Genomic DNA, 22,390 nt, shown 5'->3' on the forward strand with positions numbered 1-22,390 from the left:
ATCCTTAAAGCTTTGCTCATTCATAAAAAATAATATTATTTACATAAATTGCAAACAAGTTTTGTTTTTTGACTAGAGACCCAAGTTTAAATTATACCACTTCTTAAAACAATAACCATCCTTAAATCTTTGCTCATTCAAAAAAATAATATTCTTTACATAAATTGGAAACAAGTTTTGTTTTTTGACTAGAGACCCAAGTTTAAATTATACCACTAAAATATTTTAATATTTAATTGTTCAGAAATATATATATTTATATATTCGAGAGTAGACAATGCATAGATGATACTAAATTGATCGCAAGAATTCTTTTTGGAAAACACAATATAACTAGTATAGTATACAAAGAACTTTTCAAAAATTTATGAAAATGTTTAAGCCCGCATCGCGGGCAAAACACCTAGTTACTTTTATTACAAAACTATATTAGTCATTAGATGATATATTATTAATAAATTATATAACTACTTAAAATCCTAATTATTTTTAAAGGAGATATTTTTTTTTTGGTTCTCCCAATCTCCAATGTACCACCTTTACTCTGTTACTTTATTTTTCTGTAGATCTTTATAATTATTTAAAAAATTCAAAAATCTTAAAGCAAAATATCATAAACTATGTTCTGATATTCTGTGAGACATTTCTCAAATGAAATTGGTGTTAATATTTTTTTTAAAACTAATTGGTGTTAATTTTAAGGTGATTTTGATCATATGTATTGCTATAATATACAATTTTTGTTATAAAAATGCTAAAATAGAACTAAGAATCAATTAATTGAATTGTCAATGGAATAATAATTCAAGCTCACAGCAACATGGTTATTCAAAATTGATCAAATGATTTTGCAAGAATTGTTTGTGTGTTTATATTTATTTTTGTATACTAATTAAGTTCTAATAATATGTAGTTGATTATATATTAAAAATACAGTAAATTAGTTATATTTATGGAGCATAATTTTATGGTTGTGCTTTAGGCGCCAAATTGATCCGGACCGGCACTGATTAGTGATGTCATTTCTCTCGCTAGTTCCAATGTCATTGAGAATTATATAATCGTTGATTTACTAAAACCAGAATTGCAATGCTTCAAATATTATATAGCCCACTTCAAGCATGGTTATCTTTGTATATAAAATACAGTTTGAATCACTCCCAGGGTGTACACATCAGATGCCAGCGCAACAATTCAAGTGATGTCCGGCCGACACCTGTCTTAAATGAAACGCAGCGTATCAAGCTTTTGTGCATACCCTCTGTTACCAGAAAACCAAAAAGGTATCAAAGGTGGAAGTAGGAACAAAGGTCTACGTACGCATCACTTGACGAGTGGCTCGAGGTTCACATATCGCTTTCTCCCTTTTTAGATTTTGTTTCCTCTTCGCTGGGATTGAAGTGTGTGTGTGTGTGTGTGTGTTATTGTGCCTTCAGGGACATTTGGCAAAGATATTGCAAGAAAATCAAAGATCAAGAAGAAGTGAGAAAAAAAGAGAGCTTTTTAAGCTCCTTCACAGTTCTTATAGACTTTAAGCTTTTTGGCATTTTGAAAGAGTTTTGGATTTCCGTCTTGAGGAAGTTTAGTATAGATGTTACTCTCTCTTTTTCTTATGAAGGTTCTGCTTCAGTCACAGTAATAATGCTCAGAGTAAATAAGTGGCTGCTTCAGTCCAATTTCTCCGTATTATGTTTTATTCTCTGTTATGTCCTCTGTTTCTTTTTTGCCTTTGTTATATGTGTGTGTGTTCTTGAAAGATCTATGCAGAATCAAAAACTATCTTTTCTAATCTACAAGCTAATAAAAAAGATTAGTTACTTATTTAATACAAAGGTTGCTATGTCTTAACTACAAAGTTATTTCTGAGAATATTATACATCAAAAGATTTTTAGTTCGAGGATGATCAGTATTTTGCAAGTTTTTACTTTCTACCTTAGTTTCTGAGTAAAGAGACTGGCCTAAGACTCTGAACGTTCTTATCCTTAAAAGTCTCCATGCTTTGTGCATTTGATTTCGTGGTCTTTTAGACAGTTTTTATTTTTCTTCTTCTTCTTCTCTATCTTATTCTCCTGCAACTGTTTGCAGAGCATGAGAAGATATAATATTATAATTAGAATCAGAGAGCACACGTTTCACAGTTGATGTGAGGATACAAAATTTAGGCCCACAGGGCCACCACTGTAGGCAACATCTCTTTCCAAACACTGTCACACAGTATGCACAGCAACATACTAGGCCGCAGCCTAAAAACATGAGAAAAAAACAAGTAAGCAGTGCTTTAAGCCTTGAATAAAGGCAGAACAAACTGAAATAAATGCACAACAAAGACACACAAATACATGACCTAAACAGATAATTTAAAAGCGCTTGAAAGTGAAGTTGTATAAACTGTGAAAGCATAAACAACTGAGCCGTAGCATCGGCGATATACACATTGTTGTTTTAACAATAACAAGAACATTGCAGTTGGCCTTTTCAAGTACGTAACATTCGAGGAAGTGAGCAGATGGGGGATGGGTGTGGGCACGACAGTGAGATTACGACTAAGGAGGAAAGAAAATTAGACATAGTGGCCGTCACAGTAACTGAACTAAGAGACTTTCAGAATAGTAAGTGCTAAAAAGAGTTCAGTATATCTAACAACTCATCAGTGAGGCAAGAATGCGCACATTATACCAAAGGAAGGTTCCATAAATCCATACCAGGTCAAACACATGTCACCCTCATACTTAATGAACACATTACAATCTATATTTTGTTATACAATCACGTACAATCAATTGACTCCATACATAACAAACCAATAAAGCCAGTTATATAGCACCCCATATCAAAAACATCACAACTCTAACCATATCATAATATCAATTATTATACATCAGCACAAATCCATAAAAACCCACACCTCATCCAGCAACAAAATATAGACAGTCAAATAAATTCAAAATATGGGCTCCGTAAAGCATAGTTCCAAAGACCATAAACGTGTTGTAAAAAGACTACAATTCTAAGACAACAACAATTGAATCATTCTCTGCTCATCCGAATCACTATATCTTTATTGTTAACAAAAAAAATCACTCCACAACATCTTTTATAACCATTGTTTTGAAACCTGATCCGGATACTGAACTGAACAACTTACCGAGTTACTGGGTTATCGAGTCGACACCAAAAAAATTGCGAGTTACTAAATTAATTAATTTTTTATATAATATTGTATTAGTTAATAAAACCCATTAAAAATAATAATTAAATGTTATGTATTGGCTTAACCAGTAGTTGGGCTTCGGGTTGTAATGATTTTTTTGTGTGGATTTTACCAGGTTTTTAAATCATGATTTTTTTCTAAAATTCAAATCGGATTATATGCCGAATCACCAAATTTATCGGTTTGGCCATAAATCAAGGTCGGATTTTCTATAACATTTTTAAATTACAATACATCTAATTCTCAGTAGATATATAATCGATATACTAAAAATTATTCTCACATATGTAGAAAAATATAAAATAATATTAATAGATTGTACACCCATAATATTGCTAGGTGAAAAAGTGTACATCGCATCTTCTGATATAAGGACATGTATATTAATCAATAATCATTTTTAAATTTCATCCATAATATTTACGAAAAAGTCAATAATTAGTTACAAAACCCATAAGAATTTCTTCCTACGATCAACACTCAAATATTCAAAAAAATACATAACTATAAGCAAACAAGAATAATATATATATGACTGTATAGTTTTATTAGTCGTCTGCTGTTACCAAAACATGTAAAAATCAAACTAATATGTATTTCATATAATACAAATACATATTAAATATATGATATACCAATTCAACTAATGTTTAATATATATATATATATATATCCCACCCGTAGGGCGGATCGACCCTAGTTTATTATAATAAAGTTTATTGGACGTTGATATCAAGCTTACTAACGTTGACGTACTCTACCCTTAGTATTTTATTTATGTAACAGTTAGATTATGACAATACATTATAGGCTTCGAATGTTACGAAACGTCCCGATCCGCGTCGCAATTAACAGTAACAAAAATCTTTACATATACCATATATCTATACATTTTTATAACTGTTAAAACCGCACCACAGTTAAACTGCTTGTCCCGCACAGCTCAAACCGCAGTTACCATTCGGAGCCTATATATAACTAGATATATAATATATGCATGCATCAAGCATGTAAGTCCAACGTTAATTGAATATTTGGAAAAATCAGGATCAAATCAATGTGAGATAATGCTCCTATGTACAGAAGAAATTGTCTGGCAATTGTAACATATAATAACAGGTTCAACGTTTGTCCGGATATTGCATGTCAGGAGATCTCATTCTTATCGTATAAGCATTTGGTGTTTTAGAAAAAAAAAAACAGTTTCCTCAGTTTTCAAATCTAACTTTTGATAACTGAGTGTTAAATTGAGGTTTTATTAGTTACTTTCTCAATTTTAATATTGTCTTTAGTTTCTTATTATATTCTTTTATAGTTGTCGAAATCTTCTACTATCAAATTAGAAACCAGAATAAAATCCAAAAAATTAGAAACCAGAATTCTTTTGATAAATCATCTTATAGTCGATAAGCTACTAAAATCATTGATTAAGGGTATGACTGGTTTTCCCGCTACCACCCGCAAACGCAGCTTTTGCGGTTGGTAGCGGTTGCTGGCGTTTTGCAACAATCGCTCAAACCGCTCTAAACCGCTCCAAATCGCTCCAAATCGCTCTGAACCTCATAAATTCAAAAGCTGGTTCCAGCTAGCGTTTGCGGTTGCGGGCGTTTGCGGGAGGATAAAAAAAAATTATTTTTTTTCCAAAACAATATAAATACAAAAATAAAAAAATTCAATAAAAAAATTAAACTGAAATTATAAAAATGCTAAAATATATCAATTAAATTTTAATTAATATTATAAAACTTTAAAATAAAATATTTTCTATATTTTTAAAAAATTTAAACTATAACTTTCTAAATATAAATTTTATATTTATTATAATATTATTATTTTTGATATTTTTATAATTGTATAAAATGTAAATATTGTTAATTTATTATTTAACTGCTGCTGCATTTGGTAGTTAACCAGTCATAAGTATCCCGCAAACGCACAAATTTCTAACCGCATAACCAGTCGTACAAATCTCTTAAAACCGCTAGAAACCGCAACCACCCGCATCCGCAAACTCCCGCAACCGCAACCGCAACCGCTGCGGTTAAACCAGTCAGGCCCTAAAAAGTAGGTGGGATGAGACTGTGTTCACCGACAAAACGTTAAATGCAGAAAATGCTTGTGCGCTAAAATGCAATACCCGAAATATGGCATTCTTCATATGCTTATTAGTTACATAACCATTACAATATTGTCATTTCCTAATACTCCCACCGTTCCTAAAAATCCATGTTATAGTTTTTTCATAATTATTAAAAAATATTTAAAATCGTATTTTCCAATACATTGTTTTTCTTAATTAACAATTCTTAATAACTTTTAATCAATGAAATTTTATTAAACACAATTGTATTTTTTGAAAAACATAATTTTTTATTAATTAATGTATTGAAAATGTAAAAAATGTATTTTTTGAAAACAAATTTTTTTTCTAAAAAATGGATCTATAAGGAACAGAGAGAGTATTTTTAGTGTGGAACTCTATTTAGATATGTATAGTAAATAGTAAATAATATTCTAAGATATCTCTTCCACATTAATGTCACATATATGAATACAAGATTAATATAACTTACAGTTAAAAATGATTAATATTTGTAATAAAAACGTGCATATATAAATATATCTTAAATTATGTTTGAGTTTAATATCCAAGTCATCTTAGTTGGACCACATAATTAATTAATGACACTAGGGATGGTTCAGCCATTGTATATAGTTTGATCATCTTGTTAGACGTGAATTCAATTATTTCTAGATAACTTTCATTTAATGGAACATGTTGGACTAGTTTAACAGAATACTAGGTTAAGACCCGCGCCTTGCGCGGGATAAACATTATATATATAAATAATTATATATATTATATATTTTTACATGAAATAATAAATATATATTAAATAATTAAAAGTCATTAACAATTACATATATAATTAAATTGGTGCGAACATATAATTAAATCAATTTTATTAATCCAAACAATATTTTTTTTCTATTTGATAGAATATGTAATTAAATTTTAAATGATATTAACATACATATTATATTTTTAATATTAATGTCTATTAAATGATGATTTCTACTCATATGATTTTTTGATCATTTGTCTTTTTTATAGTAAAAACTTTAAATTAATGATAACAAAATATTCATGGGATTAATAGTTTTAGTAATTTATATTTTTTTTTAAAATTAAGTTGTCAATGTTCATTCAAATCTTTTATCAAAAAAAAATGTTCAGATTAAATTTTGAAACTAAAATATTTATGTATTTGATATGGTTTATAATTTAATTTAAAAAGATATATATATATTAATCTTAATAATTATTTAAATTAGACTTTTTACTTATATGATTTTGTAATCATTTGTATTTTGTCCTAACAAAAATTTTAAACATGGATCACAAAATTTGAATGTGAGACTTTTAACAGTTTTAGTAATTTATAGTCAATTTTAAAAATTCAAAATATAAAATATACAGAAAAATATAAATTTTTATTATATGGTTATTGTGGTTGTTTAATTTATTTTAATAGTTTGAAATTAAACAAATACGATAGAAGATACACTATTTTTTTTTTATCAAATCTTTATTATTCAAAATCATTAATTGCCATATATACTTTAGCCACATTAGGCAATTCCGTAATTTTTATTTAAGGAAATCATAAAGAACATTAATAATGAATTTATGGTTAGTTTAATAAAAAAATTATTATATAATTAGATAAATCAACATATTTTCTAATGATTCTAAGAATCATCCTAGGGATGACACGTGGCTACAAAAAGAAGTTGTAATGTTTCTCAAATAATATATAATATATAGAGGATTGGAATACAATGCTGAATGTAGGTTTACAATATGTATGTCATTGCAAATCTTTATTTAAAAATAACCAATTATTTAAATTAACGTCTTAAGATCATATCGATAAAATAAGTATAGTCTGTAAACATTAATTTTTTTATTTCTTAATAATATACGTATCTTCTAAGTAGCGGTTGAGTTATTCTTGGGTTCACCAACCAATAGTAGTTGATTATTTAATATTTGATATCTTTAAAAAAGAAAAAAAAACAATAAAGAAATTAATTTATAATATATCTTTTAAATAAAGATATAAAAAAACTTAAAAATAGTAATAATTACAAAAACAATTAATAAACTAATATTGATAATGCTGTCAGCACAATAGTAAACCATAAACCCTAAATTCTAAACTCTTTGATAAACCCTAAACTTTGGGGTAAATTCTAAACCCTAAAACATAAATATTTAAAACTAAATGTTAATAACACTGAACCCTAAATCCTTGGATAAACCATAAACCCTAGAATTTATCATTTATTCAAGGGTTCATGGTTTATCCAAGAGTTTAGGGTTTAGTGATTAGAGTTAGGGTTTAATGTTATTAGGATTTCATTTTTAATGTTTTTAGGGTTTAAGATTTATCCAAAATTTTAGGATTTACCCAAGTTTTAGGATTTATCCAAGGGTTTACGGTTTAGAATTTAGGGTTTAGAGTTTAGTATTGTACTGACTGTGTTAACGATATTATTATTTTTTTGCAATTATTAGTATTTTTAGGTTTTTTATTTTTTTATTTTTAAAATATAATATAAATTAAATTCCTTATTATTTTGTTTCTTTTTTTTTAAAGATATCAAATATAAAATAGCCAACTACTATTGGTTGGTGAACCTAGTGGTTTATCCTACGGAGTGAAGCCAATAATAACTCGTAGCTGTTTATATTATATCCCTAGTGAATCCCCTAATCGATTTTGGACTAACAGTTTTTTTAATTGTATCCTTAAGTTGTCACATAAAATTGATTGACATCTTAATTAAGTGATAATTAATAAAAAAAATTAATTATTACAAACTACATGTTACATCTTTTTTAATGTTTTTCTATTAATATATAAAAGATAGCTATTAGGTTATAGACTTATAGCCTTGCTGCCAAAGTTTTGCATATTAAATATAAATTTTCTATATTTTGATCATTCCGATTTGTGTACCAAGTCTATGTTATTCGATTTTTAACTATAAGATTATTAAGTTAGTATTATTGAATTGTTTGATCTAAAAAGGAAAACATCATTTATACATAAATAAAAGTAAATCTCTTTGATTTGCTGGTTTAGGAAAATTTATATTCTATACCTACCAATTCTTTTTCAATTTTGTTCGGGTTCAACAAAACCAGACACTTTCTTCTGTTTTTCAATTCTCCGTTATACAGAACTGTAATATCATAACTACAATGGCTACCAAGGTTTTATGTTGAAAATTTTCATGAGAAATTAACTATTATAATTGTTACTATATACTAACAGAAGAAGGTGTCAGGTTTTGTTTGTTTGTCAACTTGTTCGGATGTATAAGTTATCATCATAGTTTTGGGTGTCAACTTTGTATGGCCGAGTATTGTTTATCAACTTGTTACGCTAGAGTATTGCTTTTCATCTTTTATTTTCCCAACGTCAGTATTGTTTATCAATCGCCATGTTCTTATGATCGAGTAAATCAGTCGCAATTTATGTTCTCTTTTTATGCTCACCTATAGTTTATGTTTGTTAGCGTATATCATATTTCACATTTCGTATACATATTATACACTTACACCTCCCTTAAATATTACATTCCCTAGCAATTGGATTTGGACAAACAAATTTTTCAATTGATTCATATGGTGACACGTAAGCAAAATTAATAGCCTAATTAACTGACACATAAGCAAAGACGTTTTTTAATTAGTACAAAATACAGGTTATAACTTTTTAAATGTTTCTCAATTAATATATAAGGGATTGGATAAAGAAAAATAAATAACGAGATGAAATTTGACATTGCAATTGAAAATATTTAATTAAGGGTCCAACTTAGTTTATGCAAACACAATATAATGTCTAAATGGAAGGTTAGTTGGACGACTTAAAACAAATTTATCTTCCAATAATCATACAATTTTAAGACACCTCTGTGTCTTCCATCCGTAATTATATAATTCAAAAAATGTACTTATAATATACCAAACTAGGTGAAGATCTACGCCTTACGCAACATGAAGATGCGGAAAATATTATATATACAAATCAATTTTATATATTATTATTTATTTTGTGTTTATTACATGTCTTGAAATAATAAATATATTGAATAATAGAAAAGTGAGTAATTTTTATGTATATAATTAAATTATAATAATAACATAAATCAAAATAATATTTCTTGTTTTTTAACAATATTTTTATTGGTAAATAAATAAATAAAATTATTAGATTTATTTTATATATTATATAATTAAATTTAAATTATATGAACAAATATATATATATATATATAGTATATATTAATATGGATACTTATTAATTGAGGCTTCATACTCATATAATTTTATTAACATTTGTATATTTTTTTACCCCCAAAATTAAACCACTAATCACAAAATTTTCAGGGTGAAATTATTAATAATTTTAGTAATTTATAATTATTTAAAAAAATTCAATAAAACTTCAAAACTAAAATATTAAGGTCTCAATATGTTTGCAATGAAAATTTTGAAATTAACATATTTATGTATTTTTATATAGTATATAGTTTAATTTTCATATGATTTTATGATCATTTGTATCTTGTTATAACAAAAAAAATTAAACTACTCATCACAAATTTATTAATGTCAGAGTTTTAACAATATTAGTAACTTATAGTCATTTAAAAAAATTCAAAATATAACATATAAGAAAAAATATAATTTTTTATTATATGATTAATGTGATTGTTTAGTTTATTTTAAGCATATAAAATTAAACAAAAATGATGAAAAATACAAAAATTGATATCAAATATTTATTATTGAAAATTATTAATTATCATATATATGTTAATCATATTAGATAATTCCGTAATTTTTATTTAAGGAAATAAATAAAAATGTTTTGTGTACACTACTAATCAATTTTATATTTAGTTTAATAAAAAATATAATATAAATTCAGATGAACCAACTAATTTTTCTAAAGATTCCAAAAATTATCGTAGTGATGACACGTTATTATAAAAAATGTTGTTATGCTCTCCAATTAATATATTAGGGATGTTGCTAGGTTTGAATTCTTTGTCTTATAAAAAAAAGATATGAAATCTGTTTTACATTTTATTTTTAATTTAATTTTGGCTATCTATTTTTTAACTTTTGCAGTTCAAGATTCTTCAATAGTAGTTTCAATAAAATTAACTAGGGATAATATAGACAAAGGTACTAAAAATGAAGCTATATTAATTGTGAAAACTATCTTGTATAATTTTAAAAGGTAATAAATGTCCGTTTGTGATTATGGATACAAAAAGTTTAACTATCTTAATGTCCGTATATGTTTAGAAAAAAATCTTTGTCCCTAGTTTCCTTTCTTTTTGAAAAAAACAAGTTTTTTTTCTTTTTATATTTGAACGCCTTTAAGCAAAAAAAAAACTAGATTATATAATGTTTTATTAAAAATGTATGTCTGCCCTTAATTTTTGATGTAAAATTTTTTTTCTCTTTGTATTTATTTATTTTTATCAACATAGATTAGTGGTTTTTTCAAAAAAAAAAAAGATTAGTGGAGACTCTGGAGATAGAGGAATATATGAATGTATTTTTGTACAGTCTCGACTAATTTGTTTACTTGAAGAAATTTTTTTGTGTTTAACGAGGATTTGTTTGTGGAAGCCCTTAGTCCAGTGGTTTAACTAATGGTCCATTAATGATTCTATACCATGAGGTCTGAAGTTCAAATCCTAGAAAACGCAAATTATACATATTATGGAGAAAAAAATTACAAGAGGTATTTAGCATGGTGCATGACGTATCATCGAACATAAATCTCATAAAGAGACTCGGAGTGATGCAGTCAGACGTGCATTCTCATATGATGGTAGAATTACCGGCTCTAAATTCGTTTATGTAATATTTCTCATCGTTGTAATATTATAATTAATCACACGTTAAAAAAACGAAGATTTGCTTCCTTATTTTTTAGTATGTAATGTATCAATGAAATTAGAAGCTCAGAGCAAGGAAAAATAAAGAAATATAAGTTGTGCAAGTTACAATATAGGAATAGAAAGAATGCGATGATTTCTCGTTGGTGAGTGTTCGTGTGGAGAATAAACTACAAAACCATCAACAAAAATCTCATAAAGAATTTGGTTTATGGTTTTACTGGATTTTAATTGATTTCGAACACCTTGGTTATTTAACGTGAAAAATAATAATGGCATGTAAGCAACTTGTCATTATCAAAGGTAGTCATTCTTCAACAATAGTTCCCTCGTGGTAATCCAGGGTTTATTTCCTTTATGTAATTCAACGTCATTAACTATTCTTTGTTTAAACTTTGTTTGCATCTGTTGAGTAGCTACTTAAGTCACTTTCGGATGTTTTGTAGGTCTCATCAAAATGTAACGTCCAGCAAATATGTTGGCGGTTGTCTGATATTTTAAGCCAGTTATTGTCCATTATAACTTCTATGGTTAGTTTTGGTATAGTTTGCAGTGGTCATTGTGATTGTATAGTGAATCATCATAGCTGTATACAAATCTTAATGAATTTATCGTCAATACCAAGACGTCTATGGACCATGGAAACCACTATAAAACCAATAATGCTATAGAGAAGATTTCATTATCAAAACATGTGACAAGTTGATTACAAATGGAAAAGAATCAAAGTCAACAATTGCTATGAAATAAGATACGGAAGTCTAAGATTATCCAAGTTTTAGAATGGTTCTTAAAAACATTGGTTTTTGTTATATGATATTCCAATAGGAGTTTAGCCATTAAATGCCCCTAACCAATCCCCCAAATACGACCAGACTGAAATTAAATCCAACATACCTAGTTTATAAAAAACATAAACGAATGTTGATATATAAACCAATTAATATCAAAACTCAGAAAGTTAAAACATAATGCTGCATGCAATTATGAAAATCATTCCTTCATAACATTTACAAAGTGATAGCAAATTTGAGATGTTCCGCATAAATATACCACCAGCTCATTTGAGGCATATACGGATTTGATATGATTCCATCCATAATTATTTATAATATTATATAATATATACTTAACTGTACACATGATTATATAACCACAAAAATGATCTGTCTTATGATGTACTTATGCCGAACCTTTGCACAGTCTGCGTATATATACACACACAATTAAACCCAAGAGCTACAACAAACACTAAAACTCATTTATCTTTCTCTCTCCCTCTCATCATCATCTTTGGCCATGGCGAAGGACTTGGAGGTGCAAGAGGGAAGAGCAGCGAGGGATTACCAGGATCCACCCCCGGCCCCATTGTTTGACATGGAGGAGCTTGGGAAGTGGTCGCTCTATAGAGCGGTCATAGCTGAGTTTGTGGCTACACTTCTCTTCCTTTACGTCTCAATCCTCACCGTAATCGGGTACAAAGCTCAGACCGACGCAAGCGCCGGAGGAGCTGACTGCGGCGGTGTTGGGATATTGGGGATTGCGTGGGCTTTCGGTGGAATGATCTTTGTTCTCGTTTACTGTACCGCCGGTATCTCCGGTACGTATACTAACGCTCCAGTCACGGTACATAGATTGTCACATAACAAATAAAGAGAAATATGATATAGTTTATACAGCAAATACATCAAAATATATTAATTGTATTGACATAAATTTATATAGATCTCTTTGGTACAGTTTTAATTTCAGTGTTTTGTCGAATACATATCACTTTTAGGTTATCATATATATTTTCCTGTTCAGTTTGAATTAGTTTTAGATAAGTTCGGTATGAGTAACTTCGGGTCGGCTTATCTAAATCAAGATCAACCTTACATTTTAAGTTGATTATTTAATTTATTTGTGTCGTTGGTGTTTTATAGGTGGTCATATAAATCCGGCTGTGACGTTCGGACTGTTCTTAGCTCGAAAAGTGTCATTGGTGAGGACAGTGTTATACATTGTGGCTCAGTGCCTTGGTGCCATCTGCGGTTGCGGTCTGGTTAAAGCGTTCCAAAGTTCTTACTACAACAGGTTCCATCATGTCTCAACACTCATGCGTCCAGATTTTAAAAGAGCCGATCAATTATTATTTTGTCTAAGCATCAGCCAGTCAAACCGTCTAGATATCGCTTTAATATATGATTACGATTTTTATTAACTAACAAAATTGTTAATAACACTAGATATGGAGGTGGAGCCAACCAGCTTGCGGAAGGCTACAACAAAGGTACCGGACTAGGTGCCGAGATCATCGGAACATTTGTCCTTGTCTACACCGTCTTCTCGGCCACCGACCCGAAGCGAAGTGCACGTGACTCTCATATTCCTGTTTTGGCGCCACTTCCCATTGGTTTTGCCGTCTTCATGGTTCATTTAGCCACCATCCCCATCACCGGAACTGGAATCAACCCGGCCCGTAGCTTCGGAGCCGCAGTTATCTACAACCAAGAAAAGGCCTGGGACGACCAAGTACGTCATTAACCTTTTTATATGGATACGTTTTTCTATCAGTTAAAATACAAATGAAATTAATGATGTTTAATTATTTTATCTTATTTATTTGAGCAGTGGATATTTTGGGTGGGACCGATGATCGGAGCAGCGGCGGCTGCGTTATACCATCAGTTTGTTCTACGAGCGGCTGGAATTAAATCTCTTGGCTCCTTTAGGAGCTCTGCTTAACTTGAATTGTTTGAATTAAGCCACAAGTTAATCTTTCATAAAATGATGATGATTACCTGTATTAAGCGTAAGCTACCTAAAGTTCAAAAAAAAGAAGCGTAAGCTACCTGTATCTTTTATTTATTTATATGTTCTGTTTTTATAATTTCTTGGAATTTTCCCATTGGTCGCAAACCTGGTTTTAATTAATGTTGCTTTAAGATAAATCTCAATTTCCCTTTTTTTTCATTGAGTAGAGTTAACGTTAATTTCATTTGTAAGCTACTTGTATCATTTGTTATTTTAAATTTCAAGTAACAAAAAGTTGGATGAATAAATGAATGAACAAAGGTGTTTGTGTAACTTTGCTGGATAGTGTGTTATTCTAGTAATTATAAAATTATAAGAGTTAGTTTAGTCATTACATGTATGATTAGAGTTATTATAAGTAATTTCTCTTAATTTAATTATAAGAACTTTACTAAAGAGATTACCAATGAGGTTATCCTAATTTCTTGAGAATCAATAGATATGAATAAAGTATACAAACACAAGAAGAGTGTCACAAATTTATAACTTATTTGATCTATATATAGACCATATATAAACAATGTCAATCAAAATGATTCGAGGGAGATTCCACAAAAGAGTGAAAATCAACAAACAAACAAAAATAACTGCATTAACCAAATTGGTTTTCATGACTTTTCTTCACTCATTCGAAAGACCCTTTCTTCTTTTGTTATTCATTGTACAATCATACAATTTTTTCCACCTTCGACACAGTTCCATTGGGAACCTCAGACACTCTCCTCCTCCATTGTTTCTATGGTCTCTAATCACTGAAACAAAGGCGAGCCCCTTATCACCAGTGTTGGTGGTGGCCGACCATCTTCAAACCCTTTTATTAGGGTCTTTTTTCGCCGATCCTTATCCCCACGTTAGTATATTCTTGAGAACATCAGTTTCAGCTTTTCAAGTGAAGCATGTTTACCGGTATTTTCACTCTTTTAACACTTTTGCCACTCGTATCGCTGTAGTAATTTTAATTTGTTGTTTAGCTGTCGAGTTTATCTCTGATTGTAACCGTTCAAACTTGTCAGATGTTTAATTTAATATAAGAGTTTGGTGCACAAAAAAAATCAAGCAACAACTATGAACTATCTCAATAGACGAAAAAAAAAACTATGAACTATCTCATCTATTAAACAGATAAAACCCACAAACACACACATACAACAAACAAAACCAAACCAAACATTAACAGATATCGCAGAGAAGAAAAACATGACATACCTTTCTCATTGCTTATATGTGTGTCCATTGCAGGAAGCAGACTTGTTCATGGTCCAGCTTATTCAAACCTATCTGCTTTCTCTCCATATCAGCTTACGATTTTTTTTCACCCAAGATATCTCTCGCTGACAATAAACCACCAACAAAACTTGCCATCGTTTTCCTCTTCACCTTTTCAAAGACATCTAACGTAGAAGCAGATACATAAGGAAGTAAATTTCCATCAGTCGAACCCAAAAACGAGGGCCAATAAATCATGCTGATTATTAAAAACTATAGAATAAACTTTAAAATCAATCGTTTTAGTAATATTCCGTTAATACTCCTTCATGCATTTATAAATTAAATGTAAACCCCTTAAATAAAATTTAGTTGCTGTCAGAAAAAAATATTATTCAGTTTGGATTCAGTTACTAAATTCTGGTAGAGAGCCCATTAAACGTGGTCAACGAAATAAGTACTTGCCGTAATAAACTCAACTCCAACGAAAACGACGACGTTACAGTCAACTTAAGAAACCACCTTCGTCTTGTCTTCTCAGTGTGATCGATCAGAGTTTCGCACTAAAACAAAATGGCGTCCCGCGTTTTCCTCCTCCTCTCTCTCACCGCTCTTCTCATCTTCTCCGCCGTTTCTCCTTCTCTCTCCGCCGACGTAGACGACGAGGAGGATCTCAGCTTCCTCGAAGACCTCACCGAAGAAGTCAAAGCTCCCGCTAAGCCACTTACCGACGACTTCGAAGGAGGAGAGGACGATGACGACGAAGAAGAAGACGGAGAACATTTCTCCGATGTAAGCAACCAAGATTCTGATCCGTTCCCGTTGTCGGATGTCGACGAGAAAGACGTCGTGGTCGTCAAGGAGCGTAACTTCACAGACGTGATCGAGAACAACGAGTACGTCATGGTTGAGTTCTACGCGCCGTGGTGTGGTCATTGCCAGTCTCTTGCTCCCGAGTACGCAGCAGCCGCGACGGAGCTTAAAGGGGACGGCGTCGTTTTGGCTAAGATTGATGCTACGGTGGAGAACGAGCTCGCTCATCAGTATAGTGTTCAGGGCTTCCCGACTATTCTCTTCTTCGTAGATGGCGAGCACAAGCTTTACACTGGTGGAAGGACCAAGTAAGTCATGATCTCGATTTTGAAACTAAAAAGTTTAAATCTTTATTGTGATTTGTAGTCAAAGTTCGAATCTTTAGTGTGAATTGAATTGAAACTTCAAATTTTTAATGTGATTTGTATTGAAAGTTCAAATCTTACACTGGAGGCAAGACCAAGTAAGTGAAACTAAAGTTCAAATCTTTAGTGTGAGTTGTATTGAAAGTTTGAATCTTTAGTGTGATTTCTATAGAAAATTCAAATCTTTAGTGTGAATTTGTATTATAAGTTCAAATCTTTAGTGTGAGTTGTATTGAAAGTTTGAATCTTTAGTGTGATTTCTATTGAAAATTCAAATCTTTAGTGTGAATTTGTATTATAAGTTCAACTCTTTAGTGTGAATTGTATTGAAAGCTCAAATATTTAGTGTTTTTGTATTGATAATTCAAATCTTGAGTGTGATTTTGTATGCAAAGCTCAAATCTTTAGTGTTTTTGTATTGAAAGGTTGAATCTTTAGTGTAATTTGTATTGAAAGTTCAAATCTTTAGTGTAATTTGTATTGAGAGTTTGAATCTTTAGTGTGAATTTTATTGAAAGTTTGAATCTTTAGTGTGAATTTTATTGAAAGTTTGAATGTTTGGTGTGATTTGATTTAAAAGTTTAAATCTTTAGTACTATATGGTTAGGCAATGGAAACATGGTTCTCGCTTATAAGTCTCCTCTGTTTTTGATGTAAAACTAGATCCTTTGGCTCAAATTTAAAGCTCAAGCTACAGTCATTGTAAAAAAATCTTTTTTGGTTGAATTAATTTAAAAGGGTTCAAATCTTCAGTGTGAATTGTATTGAAAGTTCAAATCTTTAGTGTGAGTTGTATTACTGTGGCGTTTGTTGGATTTGTTTAAAGCTAAGGGAGTAAGGGTTACTGAAAAAGCTTACTGCTTTGTGAATTTAGAGAGACAATAGTGACGTGGGTGAAGAAGAAGATAGGTCCAAGTGTGTATAACTTGACGACGTTAGATGATGCTGAGAAAGTGTTGACTTCTGGGAACAAAGTCGTCTTGGGTTACTTGAACTCTTTGGTTGGTGTTGAGCACGATCAGCTTGCTGCTGCTTCCAAAGCTGAAGACGATGTGAACTTCTACCAAACAGTGAACCCTGATGTGGCCAAGATGTTTCATATTGATCCGGAGTCTAAACGGCCTGCTCTTGTCCTAGTTAAGAGAGAAGAAGAGAAGATTAGCCATTTTGGTTGGTTCTTTAAACCTTTACTATGTCATTTGATTTAGTGTTGTTTTGTTTATATATTTTTTTTGGTGATTATGAATCTGCAGATGGGGAGTTTGTTAAGTCTGGTCTAGTTAGTTTTGTGTCCGCCAACAAGCTTCCTTTGGTCACTGTTTTCACCCCAGAGAGCTCCCAGGAAATTTTTGAGAGTGCAATCAAGAAGCAGGTGTGTCAAATGTTTCTTAAATTTGAAGATGGCTTAGTGAATTTACTTACATGAATAGAACATATATGTTCTCTTTGCAGTTGTTGTTGTTTGCAACTGAAAACGGCTCTGAAAAGGTTCTTCAAGAGTTTGAAGAAGCAGCAACATTATTTAAAGGAAAGGTAGGAGGAACATATGTACTCTTAAATTTATTTTGATATGCTTTGTTTCTTCACATCAAGAATATATATGATATTTTGGGGGCAACGATGGCTAAGGTTACTTCTAAGAAGCCTTTGCTTGTTGCAACAGCTCATATTTGTATCTGTGGATGTGGATAACGAGGATTATGGGAAGCCAGTTGCTGAATACTTTGGTGTATCTAGTAGCAATGCTCCTAAAGTAAGTCATTTTCTTTTGTTACTTATAGGCTTGAAAGAGTTGCACATTTGATATTTATACATCCTTTTGGTGTGTCTAGCTTGTTGCCTTCACAGGAAATGAAGATCCTCAAAAACACTACTTCGAAGGCGAAATCAAGTCAGATAAAATTAAGGTACTTCTTTGAAGTTTTTTTTTACTGGCTATAGATTGTTTGTTTAAAAATGTAATTTCTTTGCAGATATTTGGGGAAGAGTTCTTGAGCGACAAGTTAAAGCCTTTCTATAAGTCAGACCCCATTCCTGAAAAGGTAAAGAAAGAAAGAAAGCTGTCTCTTTCTTTATCATTCATGTAACAATGGACTTAACTTTTTGGTGCATACAGAATGATGGAGATGTGAAAATCGTGGTTGGAGATAACTTTGATGAAATTGTCCTGGACGAGTCTAAGGATGTTCTTCTTGAGGTCTATGCACCATGGTGTGGGCATTGCCAAGCCCTGGAACCAATGTATAACAAGCTTGCTAAACATTTAAGAAGCATTGATTCTGTTGTTATAGCCAAGATGGATGGAACAACCAATGAACATCCCAAGGCAAAGGTACATTGAAAGCCTTCCAAGCTTCAAAGCCTCAAGAGTTGATTTCTTTATCTGGTTTTGACATAAAATTGTTTGCAGGCTGAAGGATTCCCTACAGTTCTCTTCTTCCCTGCAGGAAACAAGACCTCCTCAGAACCGGTAAGTTCTGCTTCTTGGCTTCAACGGTTTTGTGTTCTTAAACTCCCTCTAAAACAAAGAATTGTCTTTCCTTTGTTTGTATGTGGAGCAGATAACGGTAGATGCAGACCGCACTGTGGTTGCATTTTACAAGTTTTTGAGGAAACACGCAACGATTCCGTTCAAACTTGAGAAGCCTGCTGCATCAACTGAATCTCCTACAGCTGCCGAGTCCACACCAAAAGTAGAAACTACTGAGACCAAAGGAAAGCTTGAGAGCACCACCACAAAGAGTACTGAAAGTGATTCCAAGGACGAATTGTGATCCCAAGCTAAGCAAAAGGGTATGAGTTATAGATAAATACATCTCCTTAAAGTTATACTGCATGATCAGGTTATATTTAGTTTGACTTAAAGACAATCTCAACTCTTGAATCTGGTTTCAAAGGCCAGCTTATAGAACTGTCATACACTGAAGTAGGTGTGGTAACACAAACCAAATTAATAAAAATCCAATACTACTGCAAACCTTTCATTTCTAGAGATTGGGAAAGTTGTAAACTTACAATAATGTAAAGAAGGCAAAGACAAACAAAAGAAGAGTCTTTCCACTTTTCTTTTTCTTATACAAACCATACCACAAACATTTAACCAACTACTGTATAACTAAATGAGCTTCATCTTTGCCTACTACGAGGCATTTGGATGATGCTGAGAGGTTGTTGCATCCAGCGTCTGAGCATGGTTCAGCTGCTGCTGATCTAGGCTTCTGGCTCGCCATCTACGTTTCCATCTAACAAACTCAACCATCACTGAACTTCCGCATATGCAGACACCAAATCCAGCAAATGTTGACAGAAGAACTGAAAGAACCGGTTGCAACTCCACCTGTTTACAAACCAAGTGATCTTAATTATAACAACAACAACAACTTTGCGTCTATAGAAGAGAAGCGGTGAAGAGTACTAACCACGGAATAGAATACATGGGCGAAGAGAACCACCAAAGCAAACTGGACTGATGCGTATATCCACACAAATCTTCTCATCACTGCACAACATTCAATCCATAACCAAAAACATATCAGATAATAGGAGGAAGCACATTGAAAAAGTTTTGTTCAAAAAGGTACATACCCATGGTTGATGCGGTCATGGATGCAAGAAGACCAAGAATACAAGAAAATGGTAGTGATATCGCTATTGCACTCGTACCCATTTTCTCAACCTGCAAAATGAAACTTACTGTTAATCTGTGTATGAATGTCTAAATCCTGATGATTATTGTTGTTTATATAAAACAGTAGAGATGGATTACCAGGAGCTGCTCAAGGAAGCAGAAGTAAGCAAGCATGCTGATGATTACAAGAACCGGGATCTCCTGCCAAACTCTGTAAATAAATAACCATTTAACCAATTAGAAAGTTTAGAATGTTTGAACACTCTATAAAGTTCTAACTTCTCGCAGAAACTATGGACAAGAATGATAGTATTTTTTTTTATTACCTGTAACCAGTGACATCAATCTGATGAACACCAGAAAGTCGCATGCTTTGGATCCGTAAGAGAGTCACAGGTAAGTTCTTGACTTCTTGTTTACACACCTCGCAGGTTTTGTTACCCTTTATGGTGAACCATTTAAGAGCACAGTCTTTGTGGGCAAGAGCAAGTTCTCCTTTGCAACTACACTCCATTTTCAAAGTCTCTCCTCCTTCACAGAGATCCACCAAACAAATCCTACACACTGCTTCTTCCTCAGGTATGTCTTCTCCATCAGCTTCACATGTTTCTGTTTCAATAGATTTACAGTGAATAAACATATAATTATAAAACCGATTAGAACCATGAACTTACTTACCGGTATTACCAGCTTCTGATGCATTTGAGAAAACGTCTCCTTCTTTAACACGAGGAGTGGAAGGAATCACTCTGAAGAATGAGTCCATTCTCTTTAAGCTTGCCTCCTTGTCATTAACAGGCACAGAGAGAGATCTAGCTATCTGCACCCTTCCTTTGCTCTGCAACACCAAGTATAAGTACCTAAACGATAGTATACCATACAAAAAGAGAGCTTACACTTGGAGTATGAGGAGCAGCACTGCTTCCTCCATGAGCTGACTCTGACTTTGAAAGAACAATGGGAGTCACAGGTAGAGATGAAGTTCTCTTGATCCTAGGGGTGAACAGCTTTGAGAGTGATAGTGACCTTGATATTGAAGCCTTCTCCTGTAATGCAGAAGGAGAATATACAACATCCCCTTGTCCCTTTTCGATATCGGTATGAGAGGTTTTTGGTTTGAAGCCAGCTTTTGGGATTAGATTCTTCAGGGATGATTTTCCCCTGGGAGGAACATTAGAAGAAGTAGGACCAGGACCAGGAGAAGTTGAAGTCAAAGAGAAGTTCACTCTTCTTGGAGTTGGACTAGGAGTTGGAGGCATTTTGATTACAACTGAGTCTTCAGGGGAGAGACCAGTTGTTCTTGAGGGTATCTGCAAAGATAGGTTCTTTCTCCTCCATTGTTGAACATTTGTAGAAGTCCCTTCTGTTATAGCATATGATCCTTCTGCCTTCTTGTTAAGAACAAAGATGAAAGTAACAAAAGAGTTCTATTAGAACTTATCAATTTGATCAGACACTAAGGTTCCCATAACAATTTGATCTGCTCCAAAATTACTAATTTTGTACATATCAAGCAATTAAAACAAAAAAAGGCTCTCATCATCAAAACCACAATTTTTTCTTATAGACATGTCTAATTCATTCAAAAATTCATATTTGCATACATATACATATGTTGTATGTACCTGATTTGAAGAAGTGGCAAAGTCACCATGGGTTGAATCAAGAGGCTTCTCCTCAGTAGCCATCACTATAACAAACAAGGAGAGATTGAATTTCAGACAAACCTTTTAATATTCTAACAAAAACTCAAAATTATTATTCACCAAACAAAAGCAGTGTGAGAGAGGAAGAGAAACCTTAACAATAGAACAAAACAGACAAGAGCTCAGAAGAATAATGACAGAGTAGTCACAAGCTTCCACAGTTAGTTAGAAGAAAAAGCGTGACTAGACACACTACCAGCAGCAAGTAGAAACAAAAACCCACAAGTACAAGAAACAAAAGAAACGTCCCTTAAAACAGAACACTCCAAAAAGAAACTAACTTTGAAACAAGAGAGAGGGAGGGATGCTGTTTCTTTTATCTTCTCGAGATTGGTGCTTATAGTCATGGGCAAGACTAGATAGTGGAAAATTGGAAGAAGAATGAGGAAGGAGAGAGAAAAGCATGATTCTCATGTAGAGAGAGAGAGAAAGATGGGGGCCTACCTCACTGCTGTTCTCTAAAGATTTGCCCACTTCATCCTCATTTTCATACTATTTTGTTTGTTTAAAGCAGTACGAGTATTTCCTGTTTTATTTTTATGCCATTTTGATGTAAATTCTCAAATTTGTTTCTGGATAGTCACCAGTGTTGGGCTTATAAATCTTATTAAATGTGATAATGTGAAGAAAATAACATTTTTCTGCAAATTACTGGCTACAAATATTTGC

At 31.8% G+C, this 22,390-nt stretch overlaps 3 protein-coding genes and 1 long non-coding RNA gene across 8 annotated transcripts; 3 read left to right on the top strand and 1 right to left on the bottom strand.

Annotated features, from left to right (window-relative positions):
- The first annotated feature begins 252 nt into the window (after positions 1–252).
- LOC103851492 lies at positions 253–1,828 on the top strand. The gene is made up of 2 exons (XR_629781.3): positions 253–1,344; positions 1,437–1,828. It is a non-coding gene; the product is annotated as an uncharacterized LOC103851492 (long non-coding RNA).
- A 5,047-nt stretch (positions 1,829–6,875) lies between these two features.
- On the top strand, positions 6,876–14,489 carry LOC103851493 (probable aquaporin PIP2-4). The gene is made up of 4 exons (XM_009128343.3): positions 6,876–12,807; positions 13,133–13,283; positions 13,436–13,721; positions 13,821–14,489. Exons 1-4 carry the CDS (start codon positions 12,507–12,509, stop codon positions 13,932–13,934), a joined length of 852 nt encoding a protein of 283 aa, XP_009126591.2. The 5' UTR covers positions 6,876–12,506; the 3' UTR covers positions 13,935–14,489.
- Positions 14,490–14,730: 241 nt separating this feature from the next.
- LOC103851496 (protein disulfide isomerase-like 1-4) lies at positions 14,731–19,368 on the top strand. The gene is made up of 10 exons (XM_009128349.3): positions 14,731–16,330; positions 17,262–17,557; positions 17,641–17,759; positions 17,840–17,920; positions 18,051–18,140; positions 18,220–18,294; positions 18,361–18,429; positions 18,504–18,719; positions 18,798–18,857; positions 18,949–19,368. The coding sequence occupies exons 1-10, from the start codon at positions 15,783–15,785 to the stop codon at positions 19,159–19,161; spliced, it is 1,767 nt and encodes a 588-aa protein (XP_009126597.2). The 5' UTR covers positions 14,731–15,782; the 3' UTR covers positions 19,162–19,368.
- Positions 19,353–22,248, bottom strand: LOC103851495. 5 transcript variants are annotated; one of them, XM_033285139.1, is made up of 9 exons: positions 22,166–22,248; positions 21,641–21,705; positions 20,912–21,406; positions 20,694–20,853; positions 20,342–20,624; positions 20,154–20,226; positions 19,973–20,063; positions 19,807–19,886; positions 19,353–19,724 (listed from the first exon to the last, which is right to left on the bottom strand). In XM_033285139.1, the coding sequence occupies exons 2-9, from the start codon at positions 21,701–21,703 to the stop codon at positions 19,527–19,529; spliced, it is 1,443 nt and encodes a 480-aa protein (XP_033141030.1). In that variant the 5' UTR covers positions 21,704–21,705; positions 22,166–22,248; the 3' UTR covers positions 19,353–19,526. The 5 variants fall into 5 exon arrangements, with proteins under 5 accessions (XP_033141030.1, XP_009126592.1, XP_009126595.1 ...); XM_009128344.3 differs by lacking the exon at positions 22,166–22,248 and adding an exon at positions 22,003–22,148; XM_009128347.3 differs by lacking the exon at positions 22,166–22,248 and adding an exon at positions 21,815–22,146 and having other exon boundaries at positions 20,912–21,403.
- Positions 22,249–22,390: the final 142 nt, after the last annotated feature.

Source organism: Brassica rapa, chromosome A02 (genome assembly GCF_000309985.2).
Source record: "Brassica rapa cultivar Chiifu-401-42 chromosome A02, CAAS_Brap_v3.01, whole genome shotgun sequence".
NCBI classification, from domain to species: domain Eukaryota; kingdom Viridiplantae; phylum Streptophyta; class Magnoliopsida; order Brassicales; family Brassicaceae; genus Brassica; species Brassica rapa.